Source organism: Macaca mulatta, chromosome 10 (genome assembly GCF_049350105.2).
Source record: "Macaca mulatta isolate MMU2019108-1 chromosome 10, T2T-MMU8v2.0, whole genome shotgun sequence".
NCBI classification, from domain to species: Eukaryota; Metazoa; Chordata; class Mammalia; order Primates; family Cercopithecidae; genus Macaca; species Macaca mulatta.
In genome coordinates, this window is record NC_133415.1 from 90,944,860 (window position 1) to 90,969,201 (window position 24,342).

The 24,342-nt window shown below is 41.8% G+C and overlaps 1 protein-coding gene and 1 long non-coding RNA gene across 7 annotated transcripts in view; one reads left to right on the plus strand and one right to left on the minus strand.

The window, feature by feature from the left end:
* RPRD1B (regulation of nuclear pre-mRNA domain containing 1B) overlaps positions 1-12,100 on the plus strand; it is a 57,460-nt gene extending 45,360 nt beyond the window's left edge. For 3 of the 6 annotated variants that reach the window (XM_077948241.1, XM_077948240.1, XM_077948242.1), the window contains one exon: positions 9,470-12,100. In XM_077948241.1, coding sequence (XP_077804367.1) covers positions 9,470-9,619 — 150 coding nt within the window. In that variant the 3' untranslated portion in view covers positions 9,620-12,100. 6 annotated transcript variants of the gene reach the window in all.
* Positions 1-23,659, minus strand: part of LOC144332159 (uncharacterized) — a 69,026-nt gene extending 45,367 nt beyond the window's left edge. The window contains exon 1 of the long non-coding RNA XR_013399933.1: positions 23,147-23,659. This is a non-coding gene — a long non-coding RNA (uncharacterized LOC144332159). The remainder of the gene's footprint in view (positions 1-23,146) is intronic.
* Between the last annotated feature and the right edge of the window lie 683 nt (positions 23,660-24,342).

Here is a 24,342-nt window from a genome sequence, read left to right on the forward strand (position 1 = left end):
AATTATTAGTGATATTGAGCTTTTTTTATATGCTCGTTGGCTGCATGTAGTCTTCTTTTGAAAAGTGTCAGTTCATGTCCTTTGCCTATTTTTAATGGAGTTTTTTGTTACTTGCTCATTGACTTGTTTAAGTTCCTCATAGATTGTGGATATTAGGCCTTTGATGGTGGCATAGTTTGCAAATATTTTCTCCCATTCTGTAAGTTGTCTTTTTGCTCTGTTGATAGTTTCTTTTGCTGTGCAGAAGCTCTTTAGTTTAATTAGATTCTACTTGTCAATTTTTTTTTGTTGCAATTACTTTGGGAGTCTTTGCCAGGGCCAATGTCCAGCATGGTATTTCCTAGGTTTTCTCCTAGGGTCTTTGTAGTTGGAGGTTTTATGTTAAGTCTTTAATCCACTTTGAGTTGGTTTTTATATATGGTAAAAGGAATGGGTCTAGTTTTAATCTTCTGCATATTCTGCATATGGATAGCCAGCTATCCCATTACCATTTATTGAACAGGAAATACTTTCCCATTGCTTGTTATCATCAGCTTTGTCAAAGATCAGATGCTTGTAGGTGTACATTTTTATTTCTTTCTTTCTTTTTTTTTTTTTTTTTTTTTGAGACTTTAGTCTCGCTTTGTCCACCGGGCTAGAGTGCAGTGGAGTGATCTCGGCTTGCTGCAACCTCCGCCTCACAGGTTTGAGCAGTTCTCCTGCCTCAGCCTCCTGGGTAGCTGGGATTACAGGCACACGTCACCACGCCCGGCTTATTTTATATTTTTAGTAGAGATGGGGTTTCTCCCATGTTGATCAGGCTGGTCTCGAACTCCTGACCTCAGGTGCTCTGCCTGCCTCGGCCTCCCAAAATGCTGGGATTACAGGCATGAGCCACTGTGCCTGGCTGGTGTACAGCTTTATTTCTGAGTTCTCTACCTTGTTCCATTGGTCTTTGAATCTGTTTTTGTACCATTTCCATGCTGTTTTAGTTACTGTAACCTTACAGTATAATTTGAAGTTGGGTAATATGATGTCCTGGGCTTTGTTCTTTTTGCTTAGGATTGCTTTGGCTATTTGGGCTTTTTATTGGGTCAAGGTCAGTTTTGGAATATTGTTTTCTCTTTGTTTTGTTTTTACTTTTGTTAGTAGATGCTGTGCATGCAAGAATTTTTTTTTTTCCTAATTCTGCGAAGAATGTCATTGGTAGTTTGATAGAAATAGCATTGAATCTGTACATTGCTTTGGGTAGTATGGCCGTTTTAACAATATTGATTTTTCCTATCCATGAGCATAGAATGTTTTTCCATTTGTTTATGTTGTCTCTGACTTCTTTGAGCAGTGTTTTGTAATTTCTTGTAGAGATTTTTCACCTCCCTGATTAGTTGTATTTTATTCTTTTTGTGGCTGTTGTGAATGAAATTGTGTTCTTGATTGGGCTGTCAGCTTGGACATTGTTGGTGTATAGAAATGCTACTGGTTTTTGTATATTGATTTTGTATCCTGAAGCTTTGCTGACGTTATCAGAACTAGGAGCCTTTGGGCAGATATTATGGGGTTTTCTAGCTATGGAATCATAATATAGCCTGCAATGAGAGAGAGTTTGACCTCCTCTCTTCCTATTTGGATGCTTTTTATTTCTTTCTCTTGCTTGATTGCTCTGGCTAGGACTTCCAGTACTAGTTGAACGGGAGCGGCAAGAGTGGGCATCCTTGGGTTCTCAAGGGAAATGCTTCCGGCTTTTGCCTGTTGAGTATGGTGTTTGCTATGGGTTTATCATAGATGGCTCTTATTATTTTGAGGTATGATCGTTCAGTGCCTGGTTTGTTGAGGGCTGTTAACGTGAAGGGATGTTGAATTGTATCGAAAGCCTTTTTTGCAGCTATTGAAATTTGGAATGATGATACGGTTTTTGTTTTTAGTTCTGTTTATGTGATGGATCACATTTGTTGATTTGCATATGCGGAACCAACCTTGATTCAAGGAATAAAGCCTACTTGATCATGGTGGATTAGCTTTTTGATGTGCTGCTGGATTCGGTTTGCTAGTATTTCATTTATTTTTACATCTGTGTTCATCGGGGATATTGGCCTGAAGTTTTCTTTCTTCATTGTGTCTTTGCCAGGTTTTGGTATCAGAATGATGCTGGCTTCATAGAATGAGTTAGGGAGGACTCCCTCCTTGATTTTTTGGGAATACTTTCAGTAGTACGATTGGTACCAGCTCTTCTTTAATGTCTGGTGGATTTTGGCTGTGAATCCATCTGGTTCAGGGCCTTTTTTGGTTGGTAGGTTTTTAAATTACTGATTCAATTCTGGAACTCGTTATAGGTCTGTCCAGGGTTTCAATTTTTTTCCTGGTTCAATCTCGGGAGATTCTGTGTTTCTAGGAACTTATCCATGACTTCTAGGTTTTCTAGTTTGTGTGCGTAGGGGTTGAACTTGTATTTTCTGACTTCTGCCAAAGCCGTCTCCCTCCAGTAGAAAAGATGTGACATACTCCCAGTGATTTGGAGGTGCTAGGAAACATAACCTTCTTGTTTGTTTGCTAATGGAAAGGAACTGAGTTTTTTTTGTTGTTGTTGCTTATAGAGAGAGCTGTATTCCAATGTAGTACAGTAACCTACAGACTGTCTTACCCTGGGCAGACCTGCCAGCACTTAAAATTACAATAAACATTGCTTAAAAGAATTGTATGTGATACAACCAAATACACAAGTACAAAAAAAAATTTTTGTGTGTTTGTGGTTTTCCTTTCTACCCTTTGTTTCTCAGCTGTCCTCCAGGAATGCTTGACTCTACCAGTATTTGGCTTAAAATGAGAAACCTTTGTCTATCCCTTTGATGTTTGTCTGCACAAAAATCAATAACCTGGCTTTCCATTAAAATAGTCCTTAAAGAAGCTAGTTTGTGGAGTCTTTGTTACTTGTGTAAAGCATACATTTTTGATGGTTTACTTTTAAAAGAACTAAATGGTTTCTCTTATACTTTAGTATTTTGGTTTTGCTAGTTTTATGTAATGAGGGACCCCATTCCATAAATGTAAGGATTTGTGAAGGATCTAGGTCCATTTATTAATCCGTATCTTTTTGAAGCATTTTATGAGCATCTGTTAAATTGAAAATATTTAGCTTTATGATTATATTAAGGCTCGAAAATTGTCCAATCCTAAAATGTATTTTCCTTTTTTAGTTTTTGTTTTTTTTTTAATTAGTGTAGACACTGACTTTTCATTCTCCCCTTGGTGCTGCATGTCCCTGTGCGATCGGGGTTTTGTTGTGGCAGTAGAAGCTCCCTTATCACCTTTTGTGTAGAGGAGCCTCTGAGGAGAAAGCAGCACCCTGAAAATGCTTTCTGGTGCAATTTCAGGTTTAAGAAGCTTGCTCCCATTTGGCTTTTCCTGTGGATGGCTGGACTGCTCCAAGAACATTCCTCCAGTTATAGCCATTTTGTCGTTTTTCCTTTTGGGAAATACTTTGTGTGTACCTTTATTATGGGTTTTGATGGTGGAGCTGAGAGGCCCTAAGTTTTGGGATTGGAGCCACAGTTTCTTCTCTTACTTGTATCTTCCCCAGCGTCTTACTCAGCAGCTCCCACTGTGCTGTGACACCCTAGAATGTATCATTTCGAAATGTCACAGCTGCCACTAGGTCATATGGGAACGTGGAGCTGGCTGGGGGAGAGGTGCAGGTCAGTAGTGGTTTTTTGTTCCCGCATTGGATCTTTGAAGAAAATGTAAAAGTGGCACTCTTATTTTCAATCCAAATATTCATATATTGTATTTTCCAAAAGCATAATGAGTGAATGAAATTGTGGTTTAAGAGGCTGTGCTTTTCAAGTGTAGGTCCTGTGGCCTTAGTAGCAAGGGGTAAGCCTCCTGGCAGGATGAGGGGGCTTGGCGGGTGTGTTAAATATTGGTGGGGTGTGGGTCAGCTTCCCGTTTGGACTTGGCTCTCTCAACCTCCATACTATGAAACAGTCCTTTGACTTAAATTCAGTGTGGCAGGTCACCTTTAAAACTGGGGCCTTCGTAAACTGCTTCAAAAACCCTTTATGACTCTTAATTGGGGGTAGCCAAGCAGTGGGTAATTTTGATATACCATATGTCCTGTAGCACAACAGGGCAAGATGATGGAGATTTCCAGGAGTCTTCTACTGGAAATCTTGTCTTACCAAGTCAAGCCCCTGCCCATGGCGTTATTTCTTACATATTTTTTTCTTATGTAAGTACTTCTTAGCAAGAAAGAAAATAGGTTTAATAATGTTTACATTTTGATCATTGTTTCTTACATGTGTTGCCAGAGGAAACGCTTATAGTTTTGTTTTGAAAATGAAATTCCTGTGGAAAGGGCATTACAATGCCAGCCCCTGTCATTTCTAGCCCTCTTATCCCCGAGCTCATCTGCAGTGTGTCAGGTCTGGCTTCTCTAACCAAAAAAGGCAAAGAATGTGTAAGCCCTGCTCCCTTCAGCAGATTGTCTGGGTGCTCCGTGATGGGTGGAGTTCATGGTGTCAGCTGGATCCACAGGAAGCAGGGAAATGTTATAGACACGTTTTCTCCTGCAAGTTTAGAGAGTCTGTGCAGCAAGATTCCAAAGCTTTGCCAGGAGCGTAAATCCTAGGCTTTATCTCAGAACTACACATTGGGCCTTACCCTCTACATTGTAAACATTTCTCGACAGTCAAATAAACCCAGGCAGTTTCTCGAAGGTGCCTGCCACCTTCTCCACCTCCCCTTCTTGAGGATCCAGACACAGGTTTGCTGCAGCAAGTCAGATATGATTCTTCCCTATTCAGGGCCCCCTCAACACCCCACGGCTCTTCTGGGCTGGAGCAAGGTTGCCACAGTAGATACTTGCCGCTGAATGGAAGTCCCACCTCAGTCCCCCACCTCTCAGTATAAATAATGCATGCACTGGAGAGGAATAGCAACCAGACTGCCTGGGCTTGCCTTGTCTTCTCTTGCATAAGATTGGTCGTGGAGGAAAGGCACCCTCTGAAGATGAGAGTACTGGAGAGAGCCTTGTGCACTGTGGTTGAGAAGAGTGCGCTGGTCGGGAGAGGAGACTGATGGGCAAGAACGCTACAGTAGGGTCATCCTGCAGCTGTAAATGGCACGGGACTGGAGCTCTTGAATTCCAGTTCTAGGCAAGGAGCGTGGGTGTTGGATGAAAGGCTTAGTCCTGTGTTACATACAAGAATAAAGTGTCTGAAACAAGAAGCATGTGACCACCTGGGCACATCATTTTTCTCCCTGAGTGGTACTTGGTGTACTAAAGAGATCATGGGATACAGCACACTTAGACGAGGTAGAAGAATCTGAGTGGGTTTCGTCACGTTGGAGTTAGTTTTTGTGGGATGTGGAAAAGAGGCCCGGATTTCTTCTGAGAGCAGGAGTAGCTGAGGAGCCCTCTGGCAGCAGAGCTCGTGAACTGCACTTGTGTGAGAAGGCAAGCTGGTAAATTGAGACACGAGATTCTTGGATTTTCCTGAGACCTTTCTCCTTCATCTCTCGAGACCCAAAGAGAATAACCTGAAAAGGCAGCTAGTGAGGATCTGCAAGACCCAACTGAGAGAGCTTAAGAACCGGAGAATTCAGAGGCAGGTGAAGGCTGGAGTTGTGTTTGGGGGAGTTTTGTTTGGAATCACTCCTTTGGCTCACTGCAGTCTCCGCCTCCTGGACTCAAGCAATCTTCCCACCTCAGCCTCCGGAGTAGCTAGAACTTATAAGCGTGTGCCACCACGCTTGGCTAATTTAGCATTTTTTGTAGAGATGGGATTTTGCCATGTTACCCAGACAGGTCTTGGACTCCTGGGCACAAGTGATCCACCTGCCTCAGCCTCCCAAAGTACTGGGATTACAGGCGTGAACCACCTTGTCTAGCCCAGAGTCACTGTTAATTTCTTTTGTTGGTCCATGGCAAGGTTTGCAGATGACTTTGTTTGGAAAGCCTGAATCTGTTTGTAAAAGCAGGGGTGGGGAGTGGGAAATCACAGTGTTACTACTTGAGTCTATTTAGTGCACTATAAAAATTACTATAGCCTTAGTGTAACCTAATGAGAGCTTGCCATGAATTCCAGCCTGCTTGCCTCTCTTCAGGAAATTAATCTGGGTCATTTGACTGTCCCAGTTAAACAGGTACATGTTTTAACAGTTTAAAAGGCAATTGCTACCTGTATTTGGTTATTCCGAGTATATACCCAGTTGTCCTTGCCGATACATTTAAACCTCTTAGCCTACAGATCTTTTCTTTGTACAGCCTCAGTGTTTTGTGTTTTTTATTTTTTTGTGGAGACAGGGTCTCACTGTAGTTCCCAGGCTGGTCTCGAACTCCTGGCCTCAGGCAGTCCTTCTGCCTCAGCCTCTAAAAGCACTGGGATTAAAAGCATGAGCCACCGTGCCCAGGCCAGCCTTGATGTTTATTAATCCTTTTCAGTGACAGTCTCACTGTCACTCTTGCTTTTCTCTAGTGATTCCTTCCTCCTACGCCTGCTCTTACAATAGGCGTCCCTACGAGAAGAGTCACCCAGTGGCATGTAGAGCTCTGGGCAGGATCCGTCCACTTCCAGAGTGGCCTGAAGACTGGAACACATTTCTTTTTAGTTAAATGAGTTTCTTCGGTAATGTCCGGAATATAATATCAGCCTAAGCATGATATATAGGAATCCCCTGTACCCCACCCTATACCCCCTTCCAAACAGAAAAGCGTTTTTTGGGTTTTTTTTTTTTTTTTTTTTTTTTGACATGGAGTCTCGCTGTTGCCCAGGCTGGAGTGCAATGGCGCAATCTCAGCTCACTGCAACCTCTGCCTCTCAGGTTCAAGCAATTTCTCCTGCCTCAGCCTCCTGAGTAGCTGGGATTAACAGGCACCCGCCACCCCACCCAGCTAACTTTTGTAGTTTTTAGTAGAGACGAAGTTTCGCCATATTGGCCAGGCTGATCTTGAACTCCTGACCTCAGGGGATCTTGCCCGCCTCGGCCTCCCAAAGTGTTGGGATTACAGGCGTGAGCCACCGCATCTGGCCACAACTGGGATTTTTAAGAAATTCCCTAGGAGAAAGTTAGTTGAACTTAAAGTGGTGTCTAATTAGATCAAAGTGCCTTCCATTTTAGCTTCAGTGAACTTGCCAGGTTGGTCTGATGATAACTCAAGAGTAAGGAGTCTTGGATTCTGATCCCAGCTCAGCTTCCAGAGACTCGGTGGTTTTCAAACTGTTCTTGAGAGACTCCTTCAACTGAAGGGCTCCCTAGTTGCCAAGAGTGGTTGGCTCTGAGTCGAGGTGGCTTTGATTTGTCAGCTTTGGTCAGAGAATTCAGGTGGGGGCAGGAAGTCCCTGTTGTGTAGTTGTTTTGCCATTTTACCCTTTTTGTACCTTCAGTTCAGGAGAAGTTTATTAGATGAATCCATGTCCAGAAATAGAGAATTAGTCACCTTCATCCTATATATTAATTTCCCTTGAAGTATAAACAGCCAAAGAAGAAAAGTACTTGTGGGAGAAAGGGGGTTCAGATCCTCAAATCTGAAAATAGTTTTCAACTTCAAGAGTGTGAAAGGTGACTATTAACCGAAGTCTTAGTCTCAGGAGTTACTTCATGTGGCATGCTTATGCCTGATGTTATGTTTTAGATATGGCTCCTTCATTCGGCACATGTGCTGGATGCCTGCTGTTTGCTGGACACTGCAGAGCCTGGTGGATGCTGGGGGAAGCAGATGGGTCTCGTCCTGGCCTCCAGGAGCTTACTAGTTAAATGTGGGAGTCATTGCTAATCATTTACATAAGTCATTGTTTAATTTTAGTTGTAGTAAGTTTACAAAGGAAAGAAATGGGCTGCTAGGAGAGCTCACTCTCTACCGTTTTCTGTTCCTTTGTGGACTGCGTGAGGAGCTGTCCTTGTGGATGGGAGACCGATTGCCTGCAGTAATGGGGAGAGGATATTCCTGGTTCCCTCCTCTCACTCCTTGCTTGGACTTTGGTCTTTACAACTTGAACTAAGTATTCTTCATTTGACCTTTTTCCTGCCTCATTATTCTTCCCATTCTTTAGCTTCTGCTTTCTGCCTCTTCAGGTGTGCATCAGGGATCTGGTATCAAGGAATTTAGAAGCTGAAAAGAAGTGTTATGGTCCAGTTCCCTCACTTTCAGATATGGAAAAAGGGAACACATCCACGGTCACACAGCAGGTTAGAGGTAGAACCAGGACTAAATCTAGGTCTCTGCCTCTCAGCCCAGTGCTTCTTGTTACATTCCTGCAGGAAGGGCTTTCTAAGTCAGCAAGGGCCCAGCCTCAGGGACCTATTTACCCTTGCAGAGACACCAAGAGGACAAAAAATAAGCCCAAGGGGGCCGACAGCCCCAGACTTCACATGGCCTAGGGTTGTTTTCTGTATATCTTGGCAGATGTATCAAGAGTACCTTTTACTGGGAGCTGAGGAAAGAAAAAAAAAATGCCCCATTCCTATCATTAGGGGATTCGTATTCTAGAGGAACATAGAAGTCTCTCATGTGTGGAGAGAGCATAGAGCAGCTTGCTAGGGGCTCAGGTACACTCCCTGTGTGAGGGGGAGCTCTGGAGCAGGAGGAGATGGGGAGTCGTTTCCTGGATGCAGAGCAAGGATTTTCCTAGAGAGGTGGAGTCCAGATAGTCCGAGGGCAGAGGAGCGGAGGCCAGGCTTTCCTAGGGCTAGGAGAAGAGAGAGACCCCTCCAGGCTCGCAGGGAGTCCTGAAAAAATGGTCCACACAAAGAGGGTTAGGAGGTTGTGAGAAACACCTTGGCAGGGGCTGATTTTGCAAGACCTTGAGCTCTGCTCTGAAGGACCAGATCACGGAGCTAGTGGGTGCCGTGCCTCACTTTCTCAAGGGAGTGGTTTCATGAAAGCTGGGCTTTCGGGAGAGAAGTCTGATGGCATTTTAGGAGCCCTAGGGGTCAGGAGGCCTCACCAGGGATTTACTGTAGTGACTCAGTCATGGAATGAGGAGGCCCTGGTCACAGGGAGTAGCAGTGGGGTATTTTGAGCTTCTATAGTGTTTGTTTGCAAAACATGATAAATTTAGGTTAATATCCAACCTTTGACATAGAAAGTATAACTTCACTGTGTTTTTTCTAGCCGTGTTTAGGTGGAGTCCGCAAAGAAATTGTGAAGCTCAGGTGTCTGTATTTTATTGTATAAGGCATTTTGAAACTTTTGAGAACGGACAAAAAGAGAATGCAAATACTAAGTGTCACTTCTTTTTACTTCCAAATCTCAACCCTAAGTTGAATACCATTTAATTCACTGTTGCCAATATTGTACTCTACGTTCCTTTTTTGATAGAAAGTTTTGCCTTTTGAGCATTTGAAGCCCTAGCTTTGTGATATAGCTGAACAGGGTGAGCAGGCTGGTTGGGACAAGGAAGAACATGAGGATGGGAGTAACTGCCCCAGCTCCAGCAGCACCCAGGCCCTCAGCACGCACAGACTTAACAGTATTGTATTCTCTTTGTCTCCTTAGGAATACAAACAGAAGCTTGCGCGAGTAACCCAGGTCCGCAAGGAACTGAAATCCCATATTCAGAGCTTGCCAGACCTCTCACTGCTGCCCAACGTCACAGGGGGCTTAGCCCCCCTGCCCTCTGCTGGGGACCTGTTTTCAACTGACTAGGATGGGTGTCATGTCCCAGATTTCTGTTTGTACCAGCAGAAAGAAGAGGTCAAGTCATGGTTGGAAATAACCTTCTAGCCCCTGGTTCTATCCCTTCTTCCGCCCAGCCCCCCAGCCTCAAGAAAGAACCTCAGGCTCTGATTCTCCTCTTCAGCCTCTCATCTTGAGCACAGTTCAGAACAGTGGCGACTGGAATCTGGTTTATATTCATATTTGCAAAGACTACAGACTTTTTCTCCCACTTCATATTTTCATGCGCCCCTGTTGGTTTTCCATTCTTAACTCTCTCCTTATACCTAAGAAGTTATGAAGATCATGTGTACTTCTGGAAGCTTTCAAAAGAATCTTGTCGCTCATGACAGCATTTTGTCATGAAAGCAGCTTCTCCTTTCTGAGCTGGGCTTGTTCAGGTTCGGTGTGGGCTTCCACTAAGGCACTTGTCCTGGAGATGTTGGCTCTCCCAGCTACATCTGCCCCAAAAGGTTGGAGGCACAGCTGTCGTAGCATTGCCATAAAGAGTTTGCCAAATCTCTGATCCTCCCTTTCCATTACTTCTGCTAGTGATGCACAAAGATTATAGGTGCATTTATTTTGTAAACAGATTGGAGAATCTAGCAATAAGATTCAAAGCTAATCTGGAGCATAAAGGCACAGTTCAGAGACAGAGTAACAGGGAACACAAGCATGAATTAAAAGTAATTTATTTGCTTCAGTTCCTAGATACAACCTTCCCACACCGCACTGCTCCACTGTCGGAGCACGTTCTGAAAAACAGGATGCCTTGATCCCTGGTGGGTGCGAAGGCAGTTGTTAGGGGTGGCAGACATTGGTGGGCTCCAAAAGATGAAGGCCCCACACACAGGTGTGCTGCATTTGGGCTCTGTGCGGGTGTTACTTGGACCCTTTCTTCTGGGAGTAGGGTACACACTAACGTTTAATCCACTGTCTGGGTGCATGTCCACAGTATGGTGACTAAACTCGAGTATCACTGCAAATAGGACGCTGAGCAGGTCCGTCTGTCAGGTCACACCACTGCACAGGTCCTTGTCCCCACACGATGGGGAGTACTTGCATCAGATGTTATTGAATAGCTCGGGCAGGGGAAGCGGGGAGTTGGGGATATTAATTGGGGGTTTTAATTCTATTATCATGTCAGCTGACATTATGACTATATAATGTAGTTAGAGACGATTTTTATCTTGCTTATAGTAAAGGTTCAGCCTGCCAATTGTAAATCATTCTAATTTGGCAGGCTTATTTTTGACATTGGAAAGGGCAGAAAGCGATTTGCCCCAGTAGTGTAATAGGAGTTATAGACCAGAGGCTGAAACCCAAACTATATAAAAAGGAATTCCATGGAGGGGGCTTTGTAATCTCCATTAATTTGTGTTGCTATCTCCAGGATCACCAAAAATTACATGTAATTTTACATGTTAAACACATTGAAACATAATCTATGTTTATGAAGCGTAACGGGCTTCCCTTCCAGAAGCTCTCATGCTTGTCATGAAGTGAGAACAATGAAAAGTCGTAGCAGATATTCAGTTTAACTCTGTGTAGAACCTAGTAGTGTTTGAGCTGTTATTCCAATTTGAATTCAGACTGTGTGTTGTTTGCTTATTGACACTGCCGTTGTTCTGTCACTGTTAAATTAATGAGTCTATAAGGTTTTTCTTCCAGAGGCCATAGGTGACATCACTAAAATTGCAAGATCAATTGTAATCTTTGCTGCTGCTGCACTCCCCAACCTCTCCCCCGCCCCCTGTGGTGTGCTGCTTTCTAGATGAGCATGTTTCGGAGCAGGCCCATCTTGGACACTCTGTGCTTTCACCAAGGAAGTGAGATCTGACCAGCCACAATCCAGCCGAAAGAGGATCATAGATATTTGCTCTGATCAGCTAGATGAAAATGTAACAGAATGGATTTAGCCCACTGCTCTGTTTTATCCAACTGAGTCTCTGACCAGCAATTAGTGCATAATTATTACAGCAAAAGAAAGAAATGAAACTAGCAATTATGTAAATGAATGTGTTGGCCTCTTAATACCTGTTACTAGTGAACTTCCTGTGAGGAAGTTAGTTTTTTGTTTTGATGAAATGCTTTGGTTTTTTAAATCTTAATTCTGCTGTCCACATCCTCCCAAAGTGTGCTTACTTCATTTGTTTAATTTAAATGAACCTTCCTCCTTATATGTATGAGGTGACTTGGTGGGTGGGGTGGGTGGTTTTTGTTTTTGTGTTTTTTCTTTCTTAGGGCATCTGTAGGCCTCAGAGGACCTTTCCTTTAGGTCATATTCCTCAGAAAGTCTTCAATCTTCCCTTGTTTTTGTTTGTTTGTTTTTCTTAAAGAATATTTTCAAAGCTTAAATTTGTATATTAATTTAGGACTATTTAGAAGTATAGGCTGTCATTGGCGGCAGCAGTATATTCTGAAATGTCTCATAGATATATATTTTTGAATAAAGATGGTGTTGTTGAACAACATTGTGTGATTTTTTTTTTAACCTACCCTGTTACTGAAAACTGCCTTTCTTTGTAAGCAGTGGTTGATTAGTAATCACCAATAGAGAATGTGCTGTCTGCACAGAATATTGTCCCTTGGGAGTTTTTGTGTCTGTTAGTGGCACATAAATACTCAGCACTTACATAGTATTTTCTGGTTCTTTCCAGGGGCTTAATTAGCTTTAATTAGGCAATCCACACAGTACCCATGAGAGGTGCCGCCATAGTTTTACCCCCGTTGTACAGAAGTGGGAACTGGTGGAGAGAGGTTCAATGACGCTTCCCCCGTACTTCACAGCCAATCTCTGACAGATTAAAACTTGGAAGTTCTTTGATTTTCGCGCCTTTGTTCACACCAGTAGGCCTCCTGAGAGCGATTTGATTTTGGCAGTGCAGGGAAAGCCACTCTGAACAGTAAAAAGACAAAAAATGAGATAATTGCGAACCCAAGTGGTGTGTCTCCTAAAAACAGTCATAGCTCTCCTTTGTCCTTTTCACTGGTACATGGAGTGAAAGCATATTGACTCTATTGCTGGTTAAAGCTCTCAAAATAACAAAAAATGGTTTGAATTAGGTCCTTTTGAAGCAAGTGATATGTTTGAAAGGATCATAAACCTGTCCACTGGGTAATGGCAGCATCTGCCAGAAGAAATGGGTTTATCTGTTTGTCTTATGGTGCAAAAACCTTTGTAGTAAGTGTGGTTCAAGACTGCAACCCAAATAAGTCCAGTATTAGGAAAATCGAGACTGCATTACCCAAGTTCTGTCTTAAAATATGAAAGTTGGATGTTATATGTGAACGTCAAGAGACAAGATCTCCTTCTGTGTCCCCAGGTTTCATGGCCTAATTTCTTCACTTCTGGCTATAAATAGTAAGTCCATGATTCTTCTGGTTTAATTAGCACTTCAGGCTACAAAATGACTCTGAGGTCCTCAGAGCTGAAGACAGAGCTACCGGAGAGTCCACGAATCTGTCAAAATGCTCATCCTTTGTGATTAGAGCCATTAACTCTGTGACTTTCCTGGGCAAGGTGTTTTCCTCTCTGGGCCTCAGTTTTCTTTTCTTTTCTTTCTTTTTTTTTTTTTTTTCTTTTTGAGACAAGATCTAACTCTTGCCCATGGTGGTGCAGCCTTAACTCACTGCAGCCTCAATCTGTTTGGCTCAAGCTATCCTCCTACCTCAGCCTCTCAAGTAGCTAGGACTACAGGCATCTACCACCACGCCTGGCCAATCGTTTTCTTTTCTTGACTTTTCTTTTTTAGAGATAAGGTCTCGCTATGTTGTCTAGGCTTGTCTCGAATTCTTGGGCTCAAGCAATCCCCCTGCCTTGACCTCCCAAAGTGCTGGGATTACAGGCATGAGCCACCACAGCCAGCCTCAGCTTTCTTATCTGTGAAATGTAGTATTGGACTAAATTATTTCTAGGCTTGCTGCGAGCCCTAAAGGCATATGATTGTTGTGCTGCATAAGAAGCATACGGGACCAGAGTCTCTGAGAACTCTGGATGGCATATCCTGGGCGCACAGTACTATTTGTTAAAGAAATGAATAGTATCACCATTGTGCTGTGTATACATAGGAAACCCTGGAGACCATAGTCTGTAAAGATCAGGACACAGGAGACACTGCCACGGCCAGGAAGATGGGAGTAAACACAGTAGTTCACTGCACAAAATTTGTGTTTGGTTTATTTGGGATCTTTAAGAAAAAGCCATTTGCTAGCATGGTTTCCTCTTTTACTTTCTCCTGGAATAATTCATCTGGCTAAAGCTCATCTCTCATTGCTACCTCTGTAGGATTTTCCATTTAAAAATCATGCTTCCGCTCTGAGGCACAGATTCAATTAAGAATCCATTATTCTCCTGTACAGTAGGTTGGGATTCATACAGCTTTATGTAGTGTTGAAAGCCCAGTGTGTTCCATTTGTTTAGACTCTGAAATAGTTATTTTGCATTAAAACTTCATTTCCACCATTGGTTTGATAAATATTAAAATTAGCAGGAACCCATTTAGTATTTTTTGTGAATAAGAGGCAGCTGTGGTGAGTGATAACTCATATCTTCTCATCTCCTCTCACTGTGACGACCTTGGGCAAGTCACTCAGCCCTTGGGGACCTCAGCTGCTGCTTACAGGAAATGAGTGGGGTTGATGACATAACTTCTGAAGTCCTTTCCAGATCTGAAGTCCTGTGACTAGGTTTTCAGAATATTTCTTCCCACAGAGAATCTTAAACTCAGTACCTGAATAATGTACTCCATAGATTTTAAAATACTATCTATACAAATTCTTAGTTATGAAATAGATAAAGTAGTTACGAACATACTTGATAATAACTGAAATGTTTGTAAAAAGGGCCTAGTGCTTTGGTACAAATTAGGGACTCAGTGGTGGCTGTTACTATGTTAAATAATGAATGCAGGTATTTATAAACACATGTAACAAGATTAAAATAGATGTTTGCTGGAAGGAGTAATAGAGACCACATGGCTAGACCATCTGCAGCATTTACAACAGAGCGGTCAAAAACCTGTCAGTCTCAACCCCCCTCACCCACATGAAGGGTGTGAAGAGTCAGGAGTTAAGATAAAGGAAGAGGATTTGGGGTGAGAATTATTTGAAAAGAGCCATTGGCATGTTTGGCGTCTCCCTAGTGGGAGCAGTGGGTGCCACCTACACTTCATCTCAAGGCTAGGGAAAAGGGCCTCCACGGAGCTTAGTATGTATCCCTGATCTGATGGAATGGATTAAACAGACCCCTGCCTGGAAGAGTCTAAAGGATGAGATGCCAGTGCTGGCTAAGTTTGATGACGAACAAAGGGAGAGTCTGGGTGCAGTCTCCACTCCTAGAGTTTGTCAGGGCAGAGCACGCATGTAGAACTGGCCTGCATCCTGGGGTGATAGAGCCTGGGCAAGAGGCTAGGGGTTTCAAGGAGACAAACTTCAGACTCGCAGTGCTGAGGAAGGAGTAGAGAGCAAAGAGCCAGGGAGAAAGCCTCACCCCAAGAGACCCCAGGTGATGGGAGATGAGGATGGGAGACTGGGGGAAGGGAGGAGAGGAACCACTGCAAGGAGCATCTGAGGAACCTGTGGGGGAAGGAAGCTGTTAAACTTTTGCCCAGCAGCGCCCAGTCACCACCACCACACCTTAAGTAAGGACTGTCTCTTGCTACTTCTTCACTCCCACTGCTCTGTCCTTAAACAAGGGAGGCCTCGCTTCCAGGATGCTGGCCTCCCGCCCCCAGCACACCCAGAGGAGTCACCTTCACGTGATAGGCTATTTTGATTATAATGGGATTGCACATTTGCATCTCTGAAATGAGACTGTTTGCACTTTAAGTGTGACTACAGGAATTTTTTAAAATAAAAATGACTAGAGAAGTTATGGAGGCCTGGGTTTTACTTTGAGAGTTAGACTATACATGAGCACCACGAACTGGATTTCAAGGGACATTAGGAGACAAAGTTGCTTTGCGATTGCAGTTCCCCAATCCTGCTTGTGTACTGTGCTGGTTACACACATATGATTCATTTTAAGACCTTTAATTCTTGGTTCACCGTTCCATTTTTGTTACTTAAAAAGTTCATTTCCACAACCTCAGTTTGTTCATTAAATTGTGAGTTCATAATCCTATGTATATGTGAACATATTTTTCAAAATTGTGGTAAAATACGTATAACATAAATTTACTATTTTAGCCGGGCCCGATGGCTCATGCCTGTAATCCCAGCACTTTGGGAGGCCGAGGAAGGTGGATCACCTGAGGTCAGGAGTTCAAGACCAGCCTGGCCAACATGGTGAAACCCCGTCTCTAATAAAAAAATACAAAACTTAGCCAGATGTGGTGGTGCACGCCTATAATCCCAGCTACTCGGGAGGCTGAGGCAGGAGAATCACTTGAACCTGGGAGATGGGAGATGGAGTGACCCAAGATTGCGCCACTGCACTCCAGCCTGGGTGACAAGAGCGAAACTCCATCTCAAAAAATAAATTACTATTTTAAAGTGTACAATTTAGTGGCATTTAGCACATCTGTGATGTGCAACTGTCACCACGATCTAGTTCCAGAACATTCTCATCCCCCTAATAGGAAACCCTGTACACATTAAGCTTACTCCTATTATCCCCTACTCCCAGGCCCTGGCAACTACTAACCTGCTTTCTATCCCTATGAAATTGCCTATTTGGATATTTAATATAAATGGAATCACACAATATATGACCTTTTGTGCCTGGCTGCTTTCATTTAGCATAATGTTTTTAAGCTTGGTTCATCTATGTTGTAGCATATATCAGCATTTCATTCCTTGTTACGGTTGAGTAATATTCTATTGTATGGATATGCCACAGTTTATCCATTAGTTGGTGCACAATTGGGTTGTTCCTACCTCTTCGCAACAGCCAATCGGGCTGCTGAAAACATTCACTTACAAGTTTTGGGTTGAACACCTGTTTTCAGTTCTGTTGGGTATACACTTAAGAGTGCCATTGCTGGGTCGCATGGTAATTCTACATTTAGCTTACTGAGGAACCCCCAAATGGTGTTCCAGAGTGGCTGCACCATTTTCCATTTCCACCAACGATGTATGAGCCTTCCAGTTTCTCCACATCCTCACTGTATTAGTCAGGGTTCTCTAGAAAAACATACATCAAGAAAAGGAAAAAATTATTTTAAGGAATTGGCTCACACAATTGTGGAGGTATGGCAAATCCCAAATCTGTTGGGGTAGTCTGGCAGCTGGAGACCTAGGGAAGAGTTGCAGTTCAAAGGAAATCTGCTGGCAAAATTCCTTCTTGCTTAGGGGGAGGAATTTTGTGTTCTTTTGTTCTATTAAAGTCTTTGTGTTCTATTAAAGCCTTCAGCTAATTGGCCGAGGCCCACTCAGGTTAGGGAAGATAATTTGCTTTACTCTAGATCCAACAAGTTAAATGTTAATCTTATCCCAAAAACATCTTCACAGAAACATCCAGAATAACATTTGACCAAATGTCTGAGCTCCATGGCCCAGCCAAGTTGACAAGTAAAATTTAAAAACAAACAAAACAAACAAAAAAAAACACTATTCTTGCCAAAACTTGTTATTTTTCATTTAAAAATTATAGCTGTATTAGTGTCCGAGGGCTCCATAAAAAAAACCCACCAACTGGGTAGTTTAAAACAACAGAAGTTTATTGTCTCACAGTTCTGGAAACTAGAAATCCAGAATCAAGGTGTTTTCAGGGCCATGCTTCCCCTGAAGCCTCTAGAAGAGGATTTTTTTTTTTTTTTTTTTCCTTCTTCAGTTCCTGGTAACTCCAAGCATTTCTTGGCTTGTGGCAACATAACTATAACCTCTGCCGCAGTCTCCCTAAATGGCCATCTTCCCTAGTTTCTGTGTCCAAATTTCCCTTCTTTTAAGGACACCAGTCATTGGATTAAGGCCTACCTTAATAACCTCATCTTGATTAAGTCTGTGAAGACCCTATTTCCAAATAAGGTCACATTTACAGATGCTGGGGTTAGGGCTCCAATATATTTTTTGCCGGGTTGTTGTGGGGGTGGAGTGGGGGAGGAAAACACAATTGAAGCCGTAACAATAGCCATCCTAATGGGCATGAAGTGGTGTGAAGTGGTTTTGATTTGCATTTTTCTAATGACGTTGAGCATCTTGTCATGTTGGCCATAACAACATGGCCAAATGGCTTGTTGGCCATTTGTATATCTTCTTTGGAGAAATGTCTGTTCAAGTCCTCTGCCCATTGTTGAGCTGAGTTACCTTTTCTGTTGTTGAGTTGGAAACATTCTTTAAATATTCTGGATACTAGACCCTTAATCAGATACACATAAGGTTTAATTTTGATGAATTCCAATTTATTTTTTCTTTTGCCTGTTTTGGGGTCATATCTAAGTAAACACTGCCAAATCCAAGATCATGAAGATTTAGTCCTAGGATTTATACTTTTAGCTCTTACATTTAGTCTTTGATCCATTATGAGTTAATTTGTATAATTCCACTACTCATCAGCATGGGAGTCTTGACCTGCTCCATTTCTGACCTGGGCTGGTTTACCCCTACTTAGGCAACCTGATGGTCCCCCAATCCCAAGAGTTTGCCATATTAAAGCCAAACTTATTGCAGGCACCCAAACAGCATAGCCCAGAACTCCTGGGCTCAAGTGATCCTCCCACCTCAGACTCTGGAGTAGGTGGGACTACGAGTGTGCACCACCATGTCCAGCCAAACACAATTTTCTTAGAAGTCTCTACCAATCTTTCATAAAGTCATCATCTATTAGTTAAATGATATTCTGAAGTACAAATCAATAATGAAAACAACTAAGAGACTTTCATTCCTACCTATGAAGGATTAAATTCTGTGGGAATTGCCCTCTACTATAAACAACTATAAAAGCAGACAAAATATATAAAACAAGTGTTTCAGGCATTGGACAATAGATTTACAGAACTGTAAATCCCTGAGAGAAGGAAAACAGATAGAAGGCTATGATTGCCTACCTTACTTATTCAGGGCACTTCCAGTGTGCAGCACAAAGATAGGGAACCAGAGATCCATCGTATCACTGAATTGAGGAGACAGAAATTAGAGTTCAGGAAGGCTAAGGTGGCTTGAACTTGCAGGGAAAAATAACAGGAAGTCTCTGAACAGAAACAGAGATCAGGAACTCTGTAGATGGTCCCCTGACCCTTAAGTGAGTCAGGAAGGCTGAGGTGGCTGGAACTTGCAGGGAAAAATAATAGGAAGTATCTGAACAGAGACAGAGCTCAGGAGCTCTGCAGAGGATCCTCTGACCCTTAAGAGAGTTCCAATCAGTACATGTGTGGGATGAAACACCATGAGATCAAACAGAAAGAACAAACAGAAAGCAATAGACCAGATAATTCCCAGAACTCAAAAAAGTCTGGGAATAGTTAAGGTTTACACTAACTAGAATGGGGAGAGACCTTGTAATACAGACAGCATTGGTAGAATCCTCAAAAAGATTATGCTTTTGTAGTAGGGCTAAATTATCCCTAGAGTAAAAGCTGCTCACAGCTTGCCATAAAAGAATAGCTTAACAGTAGACCTTAAATAGATCCACAGGTAACTTAACTGCATGGCAGGACAAAGCCTAACCCTATTTAAAGAAATACAACAGAACCTAGCACTCAGCAATGTAAAATTCACTGAGTTTATCATCCAACAAAAAGTCACCAGGCATGCAGAAAAGTAGAAAACTATGGCCCAGAGCTAGGAGAAAAATAAATTAGTAGACCCAGAATGACACAGATTATTGAATTAGCTGACAAAAGTCTTAAGATAGCTATTAATGTTACAAGTACTCAAGGAGATAAAGGAAAACATGAACATAATGAGGAAAGACATGGGATGTATATGACTTAAATCCAAAGCAAATTCTTAGAGATGAAGAATATTTGAAATTAATCTCAATGAGATTAACAGCAGATTGGACATTGCAAAAGAAAAGATTAGTATAACATTAAAGACGTGTAAATAGAAATTATTCAAAATAAAGCACAGAGAGAAAAGTCTGGACAAAGACTAACTGGAGGAACCTGTGAGACAGTACCGACAATCAAAAATACATACTGAAAAGAGAGGAAAGAGGGAAAGAGACAGAAAACATTTTTGAAGAAATGTCAAAGAAATTTGGTGAAAATTATAAAGCCATAGATCCAAGAAGCTCAGTAAACCTCAAAAAGGATAAACATGAGAAAACTACACACATTAAAACCCATCATAGTTGAATTGCTGAACCAGTGGTAATTGGGTAAAAAGAAGCATTATATACAGAAGAACAAAGATAAGAATGACATCAGACTTCTTAGAAACTACGTAAGCCAGAAAAAATACCATAACATCTTTAAAGTGCTGAAAGAAACAAAGCAAAGCAAAACAAAACAACATTGGTCTACAATTCTATACTTAGCAAAAATTTCTTTCAAAAATGAAAGTGAAATAAAGGCTATCACAGCAACAAAAACTGAAAGAATTCATCACCACTGGACTTGAACAATAAGAAATGTCTTTTCAGACAGAAGAAAAATCATACCAGATGGAGATCTGAATCTACACAAAGTGCACTGAAAATGATAACTACATAGGAAAGTATATAATATTTACCTGATTTAAATCTCTTTAAAAGACAATTGACTAAGCAAAAATAATAATACATTTGGGAAAAATAGTGAAATGTACAACAGCAACATAAAGGTCAGAAGGGGATAAATGGAATTATACTCTTGTGAAGTTCTTATAGTATTTGTGAAGCGTTATATCACTTGAAAGTACAATGTGGCCGGCCGCGGTGGCTCAAGCCTGTAATCCCAGCACTTTGGGAGGCCAAGACGGGCAGATCACGAGGTCAGGAGATCGAGACCATCCTGGCTAACACGGTGAAACCCCGTCTCTACTAAAAAATACAAAAACCTAGCCGGGCGAGGAGGCGGGCGCCTATAGTCCCAGCTACTTGGGAGGCTGAGGCAGGAGAATAGCATGAACCCGGGAGGTGGAGCTTGCAGTGAGCTGAGATCCGGCCACTGCACTCCAGCCTGGGCGACAGAGGGAGATTCCGTCTCAAAAAAAAAAAAAAAAAGAAAAAAAAAAGAAAGTACAATGTAATAAGGTAACAAGTACACTAAAAGTCTAAAACAACCACGAAAATAACAAAACTAAGAGTTGTAACTAAGAAGTCAACAAAGGAGATACAATGAAATTGTAAAAATTATTCCGTTATTCCAAAAGATGACAGAAAAAGGAAAACGAACAGAAAACAGATAAACAAATAGAAAATAAATAGCAAGATGATAGACTAAAGCCTAATCATACCAGTAATCACATTAAATGTAAATGGTCTAAACATCTCAATGAAAAGGCAGAGCTAGATTGGATTTTCTTTTTTATATGGAGTCTTGCCTTGTCGCCCAGGCTCGATTGCAGTGGCATGATCTCGGCTCACTGCAACCTCTGCCTCCCAGGTTCAAGCAATTTTCCTGCCTCAGCCTCCTGTGTAGCTGGGACCACAGGCACATACCACCACGTCCAGCTAATTTTTTGTATTTTTAGTAGAGATGGGGTTTCACCTTGTTGGCCAGGATGGTCTCGATCTCCTGACCTCGTGATCCACTCGCCTTGGCTTCCCAAAGTGCTGGGATTACAGGCGTGAGCCGCTGTGTCCAGCCAATAGATTGGATTTTTTAAAAAAAGGCAAGACCAAGTATATGCTGCCTAGAAGAAGCAAACTTTAAATATGAAGACACAAATAGTTTAAATGAAGAGATATATCATACCTACATCAGACAAAAAAATCTAAATAATATCAGGCAAACTAGATTTCAGAGAAAAGAAGTATTTATCAGGGATAGATGAGGTCATTTTGCAATAATACAGGGGTCAATTAAGAGGACATAATCTTAAACACTTATGCATTTAATAACAGAGTTTTAAAATATATAATGGAAAAACCAATGGAACTGCAAAGAAAATAGACAAATCACAATTATAGTGGATATTTCAATACCCTTATATTAATAATTGATAGAATAATGCTGTAGACTAAATGTTTGTGTCCTCCCTCCTCTCCAAAAATTGTATGTTGAAACTTGAATCCTCAATATGGTGGTATTTGGAGATGGGGTCTTTGGGAGAAAATTAGGTAATGAGGGTGAAGCCCTCATCATGAGATTACTGCCCTTATAAGAAGAAACACAGAGAATTTGCCCCCTCTCTCTCTGTCCTCATCCTGTGAGGACACAGAAAGGTGGCTTGTCTACAAGTCATGAAGTGGGTTCTTGCCATAACCCAACTAGACTAACACTCTGTTCTCAGAATTCCAGCCTCCATAACTGTGAAAAATAAATGCTTATTATTTATGCCATCCTGTCTATGGTATTTGTTATAGCAGCCTGAGCAGACTAAGACCAATAAGTAGGCAGAAAGTCAGGATTGTAGTAGACTCATACAACACCGTTAACCTTGACCTGATTGACATTTCTAGAGTACTCTACCCAACAACAGCAAAATACAAATTCTTCTCAAGTATCCAAGTAAGATTTACCAATATAGGCCACATTCTAGGCCATAAAACAAAAATTCAAAAGTTCTCTAGCAAACTGACTAAATTTTTATTTAAAAAAAAAATTAAAGGATTCAAGTCATAGAAAGAAAGTACATTCTCTGACCACAGTGAAAATTAAAATCGAGGCCAGGCGCAGTGACTCATGCCTGTAATCTCAGCACTTTGGGAGGCCAAGGCAGACAAATCACCTGAGGTCAGGAGTTGGAGACCAGACTGGCCAACATGGTGAAACCCTGTCTCTAATAAAAATACAAAACGTAGCCGGGCATGATTGTGGATGCCTGTAATCCCACCTACTCGGGAGGCTGAGGCAGGAGAATCACTTGAACCTGAAAGGCGGAGGCTGCAGTGAGCCGAGATTGCACCACTGCACTCCAGCCTGGGCGACAGAGCAAGACTCCATCTCAAAAAAAAAAAAAAAAAGTTAAATCAATACTGAAAAGATCCCCGGAAAATCCCCAAATATTTGGAAACTAAGTAACATGCTTCCAAACAAAATATGGGTAAAAAATAAATCAAAAGGGAAATCAGAATGTATTTTGAACTGAATGAAAATTAAAACCCAACATAGTAGAATTCGTGGAGACAACAAACTAGGAATAGAAGACAATTGCTCCAACCTAATAAATAGCTTCTATGGACTACTCATAGCTAACAACATACTTAATGATGAAAAACTACAAAATGTCCCCCTAAGACCAGGCACAGTGGCTGATACCTATAATCCCAGTGCTTTGGGGGCTGAGGTGGGAGGATTGCTTGAGGTCTAGAGTTTGAGACCAGCCTGGGCAGCATAAGTGAGACCCTGTCTCCTAAAAACTAAAAAGAGAAAAAATCAGGAACAGTCCGGGCGCGGTGGCTCACACCTGTAATCCCAGCACTTTAGGAGGCAGAGGCGGGCAGATCATGTGGTCAGGACATCAAGACCATCCTGGCTAACACGGTGAAACCCCGTCTCTACTAAAAATACAAAAAAAAAAAAAAAAAAAAAAGCCAAGTGTGATGGTGTGATGGCAGGCACCTGTAGTCCCAACTACTCAGGAGGCTGAGGCGCAAGACTGGCATGAACCCGGGAGACAGAGCTTGCAGTGAGCCAAGATCACGCCACTGCACTCAGTCTCAAAAAAAAAAAAAAAAAAAAAAAAATCAGGAAAAAGACAAAGATGCTTTTCTCCATTTCTATTCAACAGCGTACTGAATGTTCTGGTGAGGGCAATCAGGCAAGAAATTCAGACTGGAAAGGAAGAAGTAAAACTATTGATATTTTATTGATATTTACAGGTGACATGATCTTGTATACAGCAAATCCTAAATAATCCACTAAAAAATTTCTAGAACCTAATAAGCAAGTTCAGCAAAGTGGCAGGATGAAAGACCAATATACAAAAAAAAAATTAATTGTATTTCTAAACACTAGCAATGAACAATCCAAAAACAGAAAAAGGAAAAAATAGAAAAAATAGAATTAAGAAAATGTTTCAAGAGCATCATAAACAATAAAATAATTATGAATAAATTCAACAATAGACGTGCAAAAGTCATACTCTGAAAATAACAAATATTGTTGAAAAGAAGGCCTAAATAAAGAGAAAGACATCCCATGTTTGTGGATTGGAAAACAGTATTATTAGGATGCCAATACGGCCGGGCACAGTGGTTCATGCCTGTAATCCCAGCACTTTGGGAGGCTGAGGTGGCAGATCACCTGAGGTCAGGAGTTTGAAACCAGCATGGCCAACATGGCGAAACCTTGTCTCTACTAAAAATACAAAGATTAGCCGGGCATGGTGGTGGGTGCCTGTAATCCAAGCTACTCGGGAGGCTGAGGCAGGAGAATCGCTTGAACACGGGAGGCAGAGGTTGCAGTGAGCCGAGATTGTGTCATTGTACTCCAGCCTGGGCAACAGAATGAGACTCCATCTCAAACAAACAAACATATATATATATATATATACACACACACACACACAAATACTTCCCAAAATGATCTACCTATTCAATGCAATTCCTATCAAGATTCCAGCAGGCCTTTTTTTGTAGACATTGACAAGCTGATGTTAAAATTCATATGGAAATTGTCAATCTTGAGAAAGAAGAGCAAAGTTGGAGGACTCACTCTGTGAGCCCCGATTTCAGAACTTACTAC